This window comes from Citrus clementina, unplaced genomic scaffold (assembly GCF_000493195.1).
Source record: "Citrus clementina cultivar Clemenules unplaced genomic scaffold, Citrus_clementina_v1.0 scaffold_4, whole genome shotgun sequence".
Classification (NCBI taxonomy): domain Eukaryota; kingdom Viridiplantae; phylum Streptophyta; class Magnoliopsida; order Sapindales; family Rutaceae; genus Citrus; species Citrus x clementina.
The window spans coordinates 18,850,979-18,864,111 of record NW_006262274.1 but is presented as its reverse complement, the minus strand read 5'-3'; the positions used below and the strand labels follow the sequence as shown (position 1 = coordinate 18,864,111).

Genomic DNA, 13,133 nt, shown 5'->3' with positions numbered 1-13,133 from the left:
TCAGACAAATTTGGCTGGCAATATTAATAACTCTGTTCGTGGTAATGAAACTTGGCACAGGACTCTTTAATAAATAACGTATTAGTATTGAGATTTCTTGATCAGTTTCTAGAATGTGTCGCATTAAACTTGAAGTTCTTAATTTGATTTTTAATTAGTCTCTCCCTATCCTAAGTCCTAACCGGCAATTAACAACTTGACACAAGAAGACGTAAAGCACTCTTCCACTTGGAGGCTTGGGTTGCAAAGCTCAAAATGGATAATAGAAGAAACAAATTAGAACACTCAGTTTTTTATTTACATCTTTGGATCTTTTTTATTTTATTTTTTAAGTATTAGAATTTTGTTAATTATTATGCTAATGCTGGAACTGGAAGAGTCCAATATATAAGAGCAAATGAGGGGTCTTCAACGACAATTTTTGAAGCGCTTTGGTTTTTTTATTATTATCATTATTTTCGCACTGCAAAGAGCCGGCGATATATATATAATAGATTCAGTTGTAATTTACTAATGTCAACAGATTGTAACATTTCATTGTTCAGATTTATTATTTGGTCGTCTGAAAGCTAGCTGCCCAATTATTATTATTATTATTTTAAACCAAATAATATCACGAGACTGGGTTTTTAGTTACATATTTATTGAGATTTATTTATTTATTTATGATGATGATGATGATGATGATGATGATGCCGCCAAATCAGCCATAATAGATAGAGTATTGGTATTGCATATATATGGGCAAAAAGAGTGAGAAATTCTGAAGCACCTCAGTTACACTAAACCCATTTAAATGTATGTACGAGCCCTATGCATAATATTGATTGCCAAATTTGATGGGTGTGCAAACTATTAACCCAATATTAATGAGACCTAAAAAATTTTAAATAAAAAGATTATAGGTCTGGTTATAAGACCCATTAAACCTGCCATCCGCCATTTGACAGATCATTATCGAACGAGCGTTGCATTAAAATTTTTATAGTGATGTGCAATGTATTCAAGAAAATTTGTCAAGGATTACTCAAGAAAGGACACAAGAGATAGAGTTGGTTATGCTTATAGTTATCGCCCAGCACGGGTGCCTTTCCTCATTATCCTTTTGAAAGAACTAGCCAAAATAATGTAACTGCTTCAGTTATGCCATGACACACAACTCCCAACTTTATTTAGCCCCGCTACTCTATAAATACCTACCGCTTTCAGCTTGCCATTCAATCCATCTACTTGAACACACACTCGGAAATCAATCACATAAAATCAAAAGCAGCAGCGAAAATGAAGAAGGGTGGCGCTGTTATCTCAATGCTGGTGGTGGTGTTCGCCATGGTTCAATTATTGGTTGCGAAGCCAGGAGAGGCTGCTATCACTTGTGGGCAAGTAGACTCATCATTGGCGTCTTGCATTCCTTACTTGATGGGCGGGGGAAATAATCCAGCGGCTGCTTGCTGTGACGGGTTGAAGAATCTCAAGGCCATTACTCCCACCACTGCTGACAGACGTGCAGCGTGCGACTGTGTCAAGGCAGCCGCTGCTCGCTACCCCAACATCAAAGAAGATGCAGCCTCTTCACTTCCTACCAAGTGTGGTGTTCAAATTGGCATTCCCATCTCCAAAACCACTAATTGTGCCAAGTGAGTCATTCCATGCATTTATTTACATGCATGTGTTTTTTGCTATTCAAGCAATGATATTCATATATAGATAGAAAAATTTGACACAACATTGACAGAAAAAAAGTGATAAAATTGGTGCCTTTTTTTTACCACTTCTGTTCAACGTTTTGTAAGTGTACATTCCTGTCGCTTCTAACATTTTTCTAGTGCATATTTTTCACTAACTTTGTTTCAACCTTCATTAACTCGGCAGCATTAACTAAGACGGAAGAGACGATCGAGACCTGGTGCGAGCAGAAATAAAAAGGCATAAAAAGCTGCAGGCTAAAGGAGGCTCTGGTTGCTTGCTGCAATCTATTCTCTCTTGCAGTCATATTTTAGCGTTACTCATGTGATAATGTTGTTCGTCAAATAATGGTTATTTTGTATCAACAATTAATGTTGTTGAGAATTAATTAATTTATGTTACCAAAATCTTGACAATTAATCGTCTTTCTCTCAAGCAACCACTTAACTAACAACTTTCAGATATATACAGCAAATATATAATAAAAAGCTGACCACTGATTAATTCGGCTGCAGTTTTATTAAAATATTCAATAAATATTAATTGCCGGGGCTTGAAGCAGGATTGATTTAATTAATAATTTGTGTAATGAAAAATTTATATTTTATTATTTTTGTCAAAATCAATTTTTTAAAGTCACTATTATTTTTATTTTATAATCATAATTTTTTTTTCACAATAATTATAATTTTTAAGATATAATATCTTAATACTAAATAAAAATTTAATTATCTTGGAATAAATGATTGTTAATGGTGAAACATTACACTTGGTAGGTATTGAATAAGTGATGCCTCAATATACAAAGTAAAGTCATCGCAAATCCACCTGCCTCTCTTTACTCTGAAGTCTGAACAATCACATTCATTGATGGGGTGATTTGCAAATTGTTAAAGTGAAAAAATATATATATATATTATGAATGATGAAAATATCACCCTCCTCAAATAATACTATTCTCACACTTTTAAAATAAAATTAATATGTATCCATCTATTAAATTATTGAAGTAAAAATACCATCCATTTCAAATGCGTCATTTTTTTTTTAACAATTGATGGAAACACCTCTTTACTTCATCATTTATTTACTTTACTTTTTTAATACGGTACAATTCAACTGATATAATTATAATTAAAATTTAATTGAGATTCGTTTAGATCAATAATACTACTAACACAACCCAAAATTTAATTAAACCCTCACAAATTTTAAAGAAATATAACAGAGCAAGTTGTGGGGGAGTTGGTTTTACAAAAAAAGTTAATAGAATTAAACCATAAATAAAAAACCTAAAAAAAGAAATTTAAAAAATAATAATAATAAAACGCCACCTAAAGGTGTTAGTTGTTGGTTGTATCTGCAAACGCCAAGTAGCGATAAACGGGGTTAGCAACGGCCAACAGGTGGTCTTTCTTATGTTTTCAGAGTTTTTACATTTTGGAGTCAATTTAAAAGTGTTTTTTTTTTCTCTCTAATAATTTTTTTTAAAAAATCATATTAAATTAAATAAATACAATAATAGGAAAAAAGCCACTATTATTTTTTTTTTTTTTGATAGGACACTATTAAATTAATATAATATAAAAATGGTAAAAGTGAAAACTTAATAGAATAATAATACAAATATATTTAGAAGGGAGTTCCTGTCTTCCCGAACAGGGAGGGAGAAAGGGGTTCCCGAAAAAACGGAAACATTAAATTACAACGTCGAAAGACTGCTTTTTTTTTTTTTTTATCTTCCCACCCGAACACGATAATCGCCACCGCTAAGCCCTTAGATGCAGGCTTTTTGTTTCTTTGTTTCAGGCCGAAAGATTTTTTTTTTTTTTTTAACTTAAGTTGATGGGTAAAATTGTGCTGATGGTATAGGATTGTTCATTATTATTGTTTGTGTATTGGATGGAGAAGAGGAAGCGGTCGAATTCAGATATTTTAAATTCAAATTCAAAAGGGCATTTTGTTTATGAAGATTTGGGGAGAAGGGGTATTATAGAGCATCAAGTTTCTAAATTGGACACTCTTGCCGGCATCGCCATCAAGTATGGTGTTGATGTAATTTCAATTTCTCTCTCTTTTTCCAGTATCGCATTCATCATCATATACCAAAATTGTTTAAAATTTCGATTTATTTGTTTATTTGTTTTTCATATAATTGTAAATTGCTGACTGTTTTGGGTATACAGAAATTATGGCGCATTGAGAGCCTTTAAGAGATTTTTTTTTTTTAATATTTAAACGCCAATGAGAGTTTCTATTATTATTATTATTATTTAGGTGGCTGATATTAGGAAGCTGAATGGGCTGTCTACTGACCTTCAAATGTTTGCTCTAAAGACCCTTCAGATTCCGCTACCTGGGAAGCATCCTCCTTCGCCTTGTTTGTCAAATGGTTATGAAACTAGAGGGTACTTTTTGTTTTCTTTTCTCTCTTAATTGAATAACAACTGCTTATGGGGAAAAGTCATCAACTTCGTTGGAATGTCTTTGTTACGATTGTTGCTAATTGTTGCTAAAATTGATCGCTGTTTGTTCATTTTTTTCTAGAATCTGATTATCAGTGTTGCATTAATTGGTCCTAGAACGCAGTTGAAGACTTAGGGTGCATTTAGGATTGAGGTTGGGCAGCTGTAGTTTAAAAGTTACAGCATTAGAGTGTTTGATAAACATTAGCTGTTGTAGTTTGGAAGCTATCTTAATATGATTTTTCACTTGTATGATGAAAAATCTATTATATCTTCAATAATTTTGTCAAAATTATTATTAAAAAATTATATTTACTATATACCATTAACTTTTATTTCATAATTACAGTTTTTTTTTCACGGCAACTGTAGTTTAAAAGGTACAACACTTCAATCCCAAACAGACTCTTAAAGCTTTTAGGCAAATGAATGGGATTATTAGTTGTTTGAAGATTCAAGAATATGATAAAAGTCTTTCCCATCACTGCTGCTCTTCATTCACCTTTTTCTTCAAGTTATTTACACGAGCTGACATGCTTTTGAAATTAATTACTTCATGCTTGTATAATTTCATATGATATTTTTTCCTTTTTACCTGCATGGATGTGGTTTGTATAAGACTGCTTATTTTCCCATTACCTATTGGAGTAGATAGAAGTAAGCACCAGCCACTAGGCCAAAGCCTAGTGGTTAGAACCCAAACCTCACAATTGTGAGGTCATGGGTTCGATCCCCTACAATGTTTAATTTCCTTCCTCAATTTGAGTAAAGACAATCTTCTCCCTTTCAAAATTTGAGTGGAGTGGACGTCCCTCAAATATTAAAGAGGGTAAAAATTTGGGCTGTGGTATATAAGATTTGTAAATTAGGCCCAGTAATTGTCTGATTATAAATATCAGTGTACTAATCTCATAAAATATGAGTTGTAATCTGAGCAATAGTCTCATATAATCGAAAAAAAAAAGATAGAAGTAAGCATCATCTAGTTTGTGCTTATAAATAACGTCTGAGATCTAGTCCTGCTCACTCAAAATGTTGGCAGTGTTTGATGGCACAAAGAGGTGAATCGTATCATGCAGGCTGTGGAGCAAGGAGTAAAAATTGGGAAAAAAAAATAAATTAATCCCATTATAATGAGTCAAACATAGTCAAGTTTGACGCCTCTAGGGTTGATTTGGAATTGGATGTGCTTTGATGTATGTTTCATAGTGATATTAGTTATCATATGTCCTGAGGACCAAGACAGCTAAAGAAGCATTATGGCATTGATAGTGCTGCCGCTCTGGCAATAATTACACAAGGAGATGGTGTTAGTAGGAGGGTAACTGACAAAATGAAGTTGGAGTTTATTTGTGATTTTACCGACATGGATCTTAATTGTTAATGTGATACCGAGGGCTTTGGTGTTTGACAGTGGCAGGGTGGTGTGTCATGGTCGAGAAGTTGCTTTGATTAAATGTTGTTCCTGTTACAGTAGAAGTTATGTTGGTGAGGATGATGAAACTGCATTAATGATGAGCAGCATTAGGGGGCAGAGGTGCATTATAATGTTCATTTATTTTTTCCCCCCTCATTATTTTGATGACTCAATTTTAAACTGCACATTTTCCTCATTATGTGAACTTTCTTTTCTTATTTTCCTTTATTTTGAGGAAAAGTGCGCATTCATGCTAGTTCTCACGAACAGTATCCTTCACGTGTCTTTGTTTCAAATAGTGTAGTAAAAGATAATACACCAAACATGTAGCACTAGTTTTAACATATGTTAGTGGTGAACATAATTGCTTCTTGGATTCATTATGCATTATAATAATTATTGTAAAGCCGATTTTTTCAAAGTACATCACAATACTTGGTAGCATGCTTTGTTGGGACTTTGCTTTTCCAAACATTCCATAGATTTTACTTTTGAGACCTTGATTGATTTCCCTCCAGTGACTTTTCAAAACTGAAACATTCTGCAGGCAGGCCAATCATGAACGGACCCCAGACCACCATGTTCAACATGATTTATTTGATTCCTTCCGGTCTCTGAGATTGAAGTCGAAGCCCCAATGGAAGGTCTCACCAGCCATGAACTCTTTACAAGGTTACTATGGACTTAAGCCAACAGATCAACGGCCTCCATCTGAAGGTTGTGAAATGGCCGTCTTTAGGAAAAGAGAAGCACAATGTTCAGAAGATTGTCCATTACTTAAACCATCCCATCTGTACAAGGACAGCCAACGAAAAACAAGAAGCTTAGCTAATTTTCTGCAGGCTGACAATAGCAAAGAGCCAGATAACATTATCTCTTCAGATTTCAGAGAAAGAGAAAGTGAATCTGGTGAATGGAAAGACAAACTAGTTAGGAGGCGCCAAAAATCTGAAGATGACTCTAGTACCAGTGTACCAGAAATGCTGTTGAAAGAGGACAACAGTAACACAGGTGGAGTTCCAGCTATTACAGGAAAGGGCTTAGCCCTGAGACCTGCAGCAGCAAGTCGTACTGCAGTTGGAGCAGATACCCAAGGATGCGAGTTTAACACTGTACAATTTGTTGTAGGGGGTCCTTTTCTGAGTGATCGAATTTCTGGGGTTAGGAAGTCATCAAGCACACCAAGTTTCGAGGACCAGGATGCCAGTAGTCCGTCCCCCATCTGGCATGGATTGCCAAAACCAATATCCAGATGGAAAAACAAAGCTGCACTGGATTAGCTAAGTTTCTGCTCATATATACCGATTAATTTGTTCTTTATTTTATCAGGCCTTAATTTGATAGCTCATAAGAGGTAAATAGAAATGAATAGACAGAGAAGAGTCAAAAGTACAGTAGGTTACCTAGGCACATATGAATGTTTCATCTCAATCTCTTACAAGTTGCAACCATTTTTCAGTTACAATAATATCTTGAATTGAAAATGATTACTGGTGATTTTGTTTGTCTTATTACAATGGCATACTGCCATGCTATACTGTTACATGTACAGTAATTCATTGTTAAGATGTCAAGTGAAAGAAAAATCTGATGGGTCAATAGTTTGGTTCTGAGAAGAAATTTGAGCATCCTTCCTCTTAGCTCATTACAAGAATTAATCTTGAAAAAGAAATTCAGCCTTCCTTTATTTTACCGCAGAATAAGTTTACTAATCAACTAACAGTTGTGTAAACATTCACAAACGAAAAAGATTTCCTTGAGAGAGAAGAGAAAAGGCAGAGAAAAGGCATCACTGACTTTCAAAATCCTCTGAACCATGCAGAATCGAAGCACCAAGATCCATTCCTTCATAGAATGATTCACCGCAGAAAAGTATGCAGGTATCGAATTGAATTTCACCAGGTTTTATTTAGTTCATGACGCTACAAATTAACTCTACCAAACCAGTAGGTTTCTGCATCATTAAGCAGAAACCTTGGAAACTTACGGATAACTTGATCCTTCTTTCCAAACAACAGATCTCCATTGATTGCATAAATTTCATGCAAATTAAAACTTTCAGCCAATTTTAACAACCTTCTAACGAGCTGAGTTCACAACAGATTCCAAAAATAAAAGAAGTTGAGGACAAGCTTTGATGAACATATCCCAACATTAGTTAAATTTCATGGACCAAACTTTGACACTGTAGAAATTTAAATGGTTTCATACTCCATCAGATCCATCAGAGAATTTATTCCAAAAATACCACCCTACTAGACAGTTCTAAATTTATCAACGGATATAAGGAGTACAGAATGTTCATACTTCTCGAACTCCATTAAAAAAATTAACGAAAAACTGAAATTGAACCCATATTGTAACTTTCCAGGTTAAGAATTTTAAAACATAACAGTAAATCATATCTAGCCAACCAATAAACCAGAATATGAAAATAAATCTTAAGATATGAACTGCAAATCCAAAAATTCATAAGCTTAATAGCATATATCCTATTTCATAAATGGTATATACATCTCCAAAAATCTGAAACTTTATGTAAGTATCACATACATGCTACACTAGTGCACATTATTTTGTGAAAAGGAATATACTTCAGGATCCCACAAAAACAATAAAGTTAATTTGTCATCTATTATAAGGAAAAAAAATTATTCACAGAAATGAACATATTTCAGAGCAACTACCTTTTTACTTTTGAGACAAACTCTTCAACAGAACTTACTATTTAGAGTATATGTATGATCATCGCCTCAGCAAAACATTCCATATCAAATATTTACCTTATCAAGTCATGTTCAGCAACACATACTCTTCCTATTTTGTCTGCTGGGAAATTTGATCCTCGCTCTTCAGCAAGAAACCAAAATTAAACACCATCGTCTAAGGCATGTCTTTTACAATTTGCCAAAACCTGCAATAATATCATGTTCAGCCACCTCATGTTCTATAAATGATTTTTCAATTAACAAATGAGAGAAAAATCATATACATGATAGGCTTCAACTAACATTTTTCTACTTCCTTTTTCCCTAATAATATGTTTCAACCATTTGAAATAAGATAGAAACTAATGCAAATCCCAACAGGAGGCTGCCTTTTGCAACAAAGTACAGTCATCTTTTAGAGTTCATCCATAGTGCTAACAGAGTAACACAGATGTCACATTCAGGGTCCCAATAGATAACAAAACACTAAACGCAGAAAAAAAACATTATATTGGAACGAAGTTTCACTTACAAGATGGACATTATTACATTTTCAAAAACTTAGTTGTTTAAATATGCAATTACAAATATAAAAACAAAAGATAGAAATAGGAGAAGAATAGGAAGAGGGAAATAGCAAAAAGCAGCCTCTTAAGGAAAAATAAAAAGCTCATTCAGGAAATACTGTCAAGTTGCTAAAAGAATCATCTGAGTTTTTCTGCTGCAAAGGACATTTCATTTAATGCAACAAATTTTCACAGGTGAGGAAGTATGCTTAAAAGTAAAAAATCAATGAGGAAAGGAGATAAAAGTTTCAAAAACAAAGTGCAATAAAGTCCAGGAAACAAAAAGGTCCACCATATTGCTCCAATTTTAGACTCTGAAATAAAATCCACTCAGGGAGGAATCTACCAATTTACAACTACTTAGAAGATTCCTGGCGGCGCGCACACCCCACTTTGTTAGTCTTAATCATTAGTGACTACACCATACTAGGCAACATCTTCACTAATTGAATTTCTATTATCTATTATTAGATAAAAAGAAGACTAAATAATAAACTGTGCACAGACTGTTCACTGAAAACTAGGGAAACATCTTGTATATAATATCAAAATGCAAAAAGCAAAAGAAAAAATTTCCTTTTAGTTGTATTAAAGAGGGTGCAAACCACATACAGAAGTTTTTATGAGGAAGGGTTGCTAGAAAATTACTTGAGATAGACATAAAAATAAATGACCACATGCTAAAATCTAGAAATTCAAAGGAAGTGGTTAAAAAAATTGTTTCCAACTAAAAGGCTGGTTGAATTTATGACCCTTGCCTTTCAACCAAGAGTCAGAGATTCAAAGCACTTGAGGCCAGGTTGGAAGAGGAGGAGCAAAACACACCAACGATTCAGTTCAGGCAAAGCTCTCTCAATCCCACCAAAAGCTCAATCAATCCTCTTCATGTTTCACAAATCAGAATTAATTTCTACAAGCTACTTTTTAACTCTTCTCACACAATCACGTCAAGCCTATCTAGTCAAACAAGTGCAAGAATTTGCAACTTAGTATGGTCTCAAACACAAATATTAACTGCATCAAGAAGTCATCCAATAACAACTTTCCTTCAATTTTCTTTGCAAGAAATTTAGCACAAAAGGTATTAAACCTAAGGAAAAACTGAAAAAATAAACAAATAGGGTAGCCCTACTGGCAAACCAAAAGTTCTAGTTTCCTGGGAAAATAATGTTTTGCTTTTAAGTCTGCCGGACCAAATAGCTGTCCAACAAGGATATACACTCTTAAACACCATTCCAACTAGCCCAAATAAAGGTTCACATTCCTGTACAACCTTTCTCTCAGTCTTGCAGTGATCAAACGATTCCCAATGCAGTATAGGACTAACGTGTTAAGAATGAAATAATCAGACTAAAAAATGTCTCAAAATGTATTACCACATCTTAAATAAAGTAAACCACATAATAGGACCATATATGTATCACACAATTTTTTTGATTGAGATTTGTGATACTACCACCTTTCTTGTCAATCCTAATTTTCCACCCATGGGAAGGATTTGCACACCGTAAGTTTGCATTAAGAAAAATTCACAGGGCATCATTATAGAAAGATTTGATGAGGTCAAAAATTTTTGACAAACAGAACAACAATATTTAAAATTTATAGAAACACAGGATCAGAACATGAACTTTTGGGAGATTTTCTACATTAGACAATCTCCCAAAACCATGGCCTAGCTGAAGCCATCTGGCCCTATTTTCAAGGCCAGAATAAGTGAAACTTTTTACTGAGCTCATAATATCATTTATACATACGTTTCTCCTTTCCCAATTCCGCAATCCATTAAAACATTAGAATTGGAAGCACCAAAAAAAAAAATGCCGTTGCATGTAATGGCATTATGCATGTTATTAAACGAACACCAAAATCACCAGTAAATTATAAGTTATCTCGGCAAAACTAAGATCAGAAAGAAGTCACACCATTCAAACTTTAATTCCATATCCATGTCACCATAAGAGATCAAGCTTATTGCATTTTGAACAAGTGGATGACAATCTTTATTACACAGAATTCTTAACTTCTCCTTTCCAAACACGTTGTATCACGTGTACCATCTTTCTTTGGGGTAACCCCAAAATTGGGGAAAAGAAATAATACATGTTCACAGGCTTACAAAAAAGAATATATAAAAAATAAAAAATGTGGATGGTACCAAGCAAATAGAAAAGAGAAAAAGAAACAAGTTACAAAAATGAATCCCCAAAAATCTTCAATAAGAAAAGAGATGCTACAGTTATTAGTTCATACTACAGGAAAGTCCATTTTTTTTAATCCTCACCCTGAAAAAAAAGGACAAGTCGTATGCTAAGCATAGCAATTATATAAAAAAAAAATATATCAAACATTTATTCAACCCTATAGAACTGCGGCAAAACAAACCCAAGATAACAGCGCCACCAAAAATAACTCAAGTTATCATACAAACGAGAACAAGAACAGAGGGCAGTAAGTAGCATCACGAGGTCAGTCTATATCACCAAGCAAAGAGAATGAGAAAAAGAAAAGCAAGCTAGTTCCGTAATGAATCACCAAAGATCTCCATAGGAAAGGAGAGAAAACAAACCCAAAAAGACAGACAAACAGAAAAGATTGAGAAGAGTTACAAAATTGTGGCTCCCCAACTGTGAATGAAAGAAAAGAAAGGAAATCCACTAAAGCCCAGAAGGAAACCCTAAATTCAACTGTATCCACAAGAGAAGTGGACTATGCAGTATGTAGTCATAAAAGACTCTTATTATAACCCGAAAAAGGTCATAATTGCACAGCTCCAGACCACCCTTGCTTTCTTCACATGTAGGGAAATGGGAAAATTTTCCAATGGACAACTTAAAAAAAATTTAAAGGAAGAAAAAGAAAAAAGAGGGAATCACCTTAATGATCACAAAGATATCCAACAAAAGCGATCTACAGGAGATAAGAGAGCTATTTATTACCTTTCCCTTTAGAAAACCCATCTATGAAGTTTAACTTCCTGACTTATGCTCACAAGCGTACTTAAAGCATCCATCACAAGTAAACAGAAAATGGAGAAAAAGGATTCCCTTGCATCGATCCTCTTGAGGCCATCTGACAAAGCAGCTGCACCCACTACCTTTGGGTTTACATTTAAAAGGAGGGATCAGTTAGAAGATTTGACAGCTCTAGATCCATTTTCTCCATCTTCAGACAAATTTTAACCTCCAACAGAGGACGCAAAGATTCCTGAACAAAATAATTATAATCTTTCTCAACATCAATTTTGAATATCATTACCTCCTTAGCATTTCTTTTGTCTTCAAGAATTTCATTGGCTATTAACACCGCATCAAGAATTTGCCTATTGTACCCAAAGTACTCTTTCATTTGTTATAACATGAACCCGAAGACTAACGCCTCAAGGAAAACACCTTTGTAATTATTTTGTAAAGGCTGGTGAATAGGCAAATGGGTCTGTATCTTTAAGGGTCAATGACTCCTGTTTTAGAATCAAACAAATGGAGACAGCTTTTTTTTTTCTTGACCAACAACACTAATTTTCAAAAAAAGGCCAAAATTAATTAATAAGTATACGGAAGTTGAGCCAACAGACAAATACCTCGGATGGTAAGACCTACTAACACCCAATCAGATTTATGGTACAAGACTAGTTTATTTGTTCAAAACTTTAACAGGAAGTACATTTTTTCACTTCAAGTCAGCCTGTATGCTATAAATATAAGATTTTATACAAGCAAAGTAGATACTAGCAAATATTATAGTACATCAGTTTTACTGCCATAAAAAAGCTAAGAGAATTTTGGAATTAGCAAATGAAGCCAATTAATAGAAGGATTAATGCCACAAAGAGAAGACCTCAGGGAAAATAACCATAGAGGTAGTCCATGATCAACTGACTCATAAGAAATTGGCAAGCCTAAAAAAAAAAGGCAAAAAAGAAAAAAGAAGGAAAAAAAAGGTCAAGAATGAGAAGGTTGAATCATTTGCGCTGGCAAGCAAAGCATAGGAGCCATTCCCGGCCAGCCTGTTTGGTCTTGGTCTTTAGAATCACCAATGTCTGCTTACATCGCAACGGGGACGCTTTGACTGGTCTTAGGAGTCTGCTAACTTAGAGAACCTGGTTCAGATAAAGTAACTACTGCAGAAAAAGTCACCATTTTCCATTTTTAAGCAAGTTGTAAACACACATGCTAAAAAAATTTAATTCAAAAACACAAACTAATACGCATTGTTGTTGAGCTCTCAGCACCCACTGATAAACTTATAAATTATATGATGCATAAAAAGGATTCATGTAGCAAGACCCAAT

General features: G+C 34.2%; 2 protein-coding genes across 5 annotated transcripts; both read left to right on the top strand.

Moving 5' to 3' along the window:
* The first annotated feature begins 1,281 nt into the window (after positions 1–1,281).
* LOC18044814 (non-specific lipid-transfer protein A) lies at positions 1,282–1,954 on the top strand. The gene is made up of 2 exons (XM_006437529.2): positions 1,282–1,637; positions 1,873–1,954. Exons 1-2 carry the CDS (start codon positions 1,282–1,284, stop codon positions 1,880–1,882), a joined length of 366 nt encoding a protein of 121 aa, XP_006437592.2. The 3' UTR covers positions 1,883–1,954.
* Positions 1,955–3,316: 1,362 nt separating this feature from the next.
* On the top strand, positions 3,317–7,941 carry LOC18044813. 4 transcript variants are annotated; one of them, XM_024186631.1, is made up of 3 exons: positions 3,317–3,741; positions 4,024–4,094; positions 6,116–7,941. In XM_024186631.1, exons 1-3 carry the CDS (start codon positions 3,589–3,591, stop codon positions 6,846–6,848), a joined length of 957 nt encoding a protein of 318 aa, XP_024042399.1. In that variant the 5' UTR covers positions 3,317–3,588; the 3' UTR covers positions 6,849–7,941. The 4 variants fall into 4 exon arrangements, with proteins under 4 accessions (XP_024042399.1, XP_006437590.2, XP_024042400.1 ...); XM_006437527.2 differs by having other exon boundaries at positions 3,964–4,094; positions 6,116–7,940; XM_006437528.2 differs by having other exon boundaries at positions 3,642–3,728; positions 3,964–4,094.
* The last annotated feature ends 5,192 nt before the right edge of the window (positions 7,942–13,133 follow it).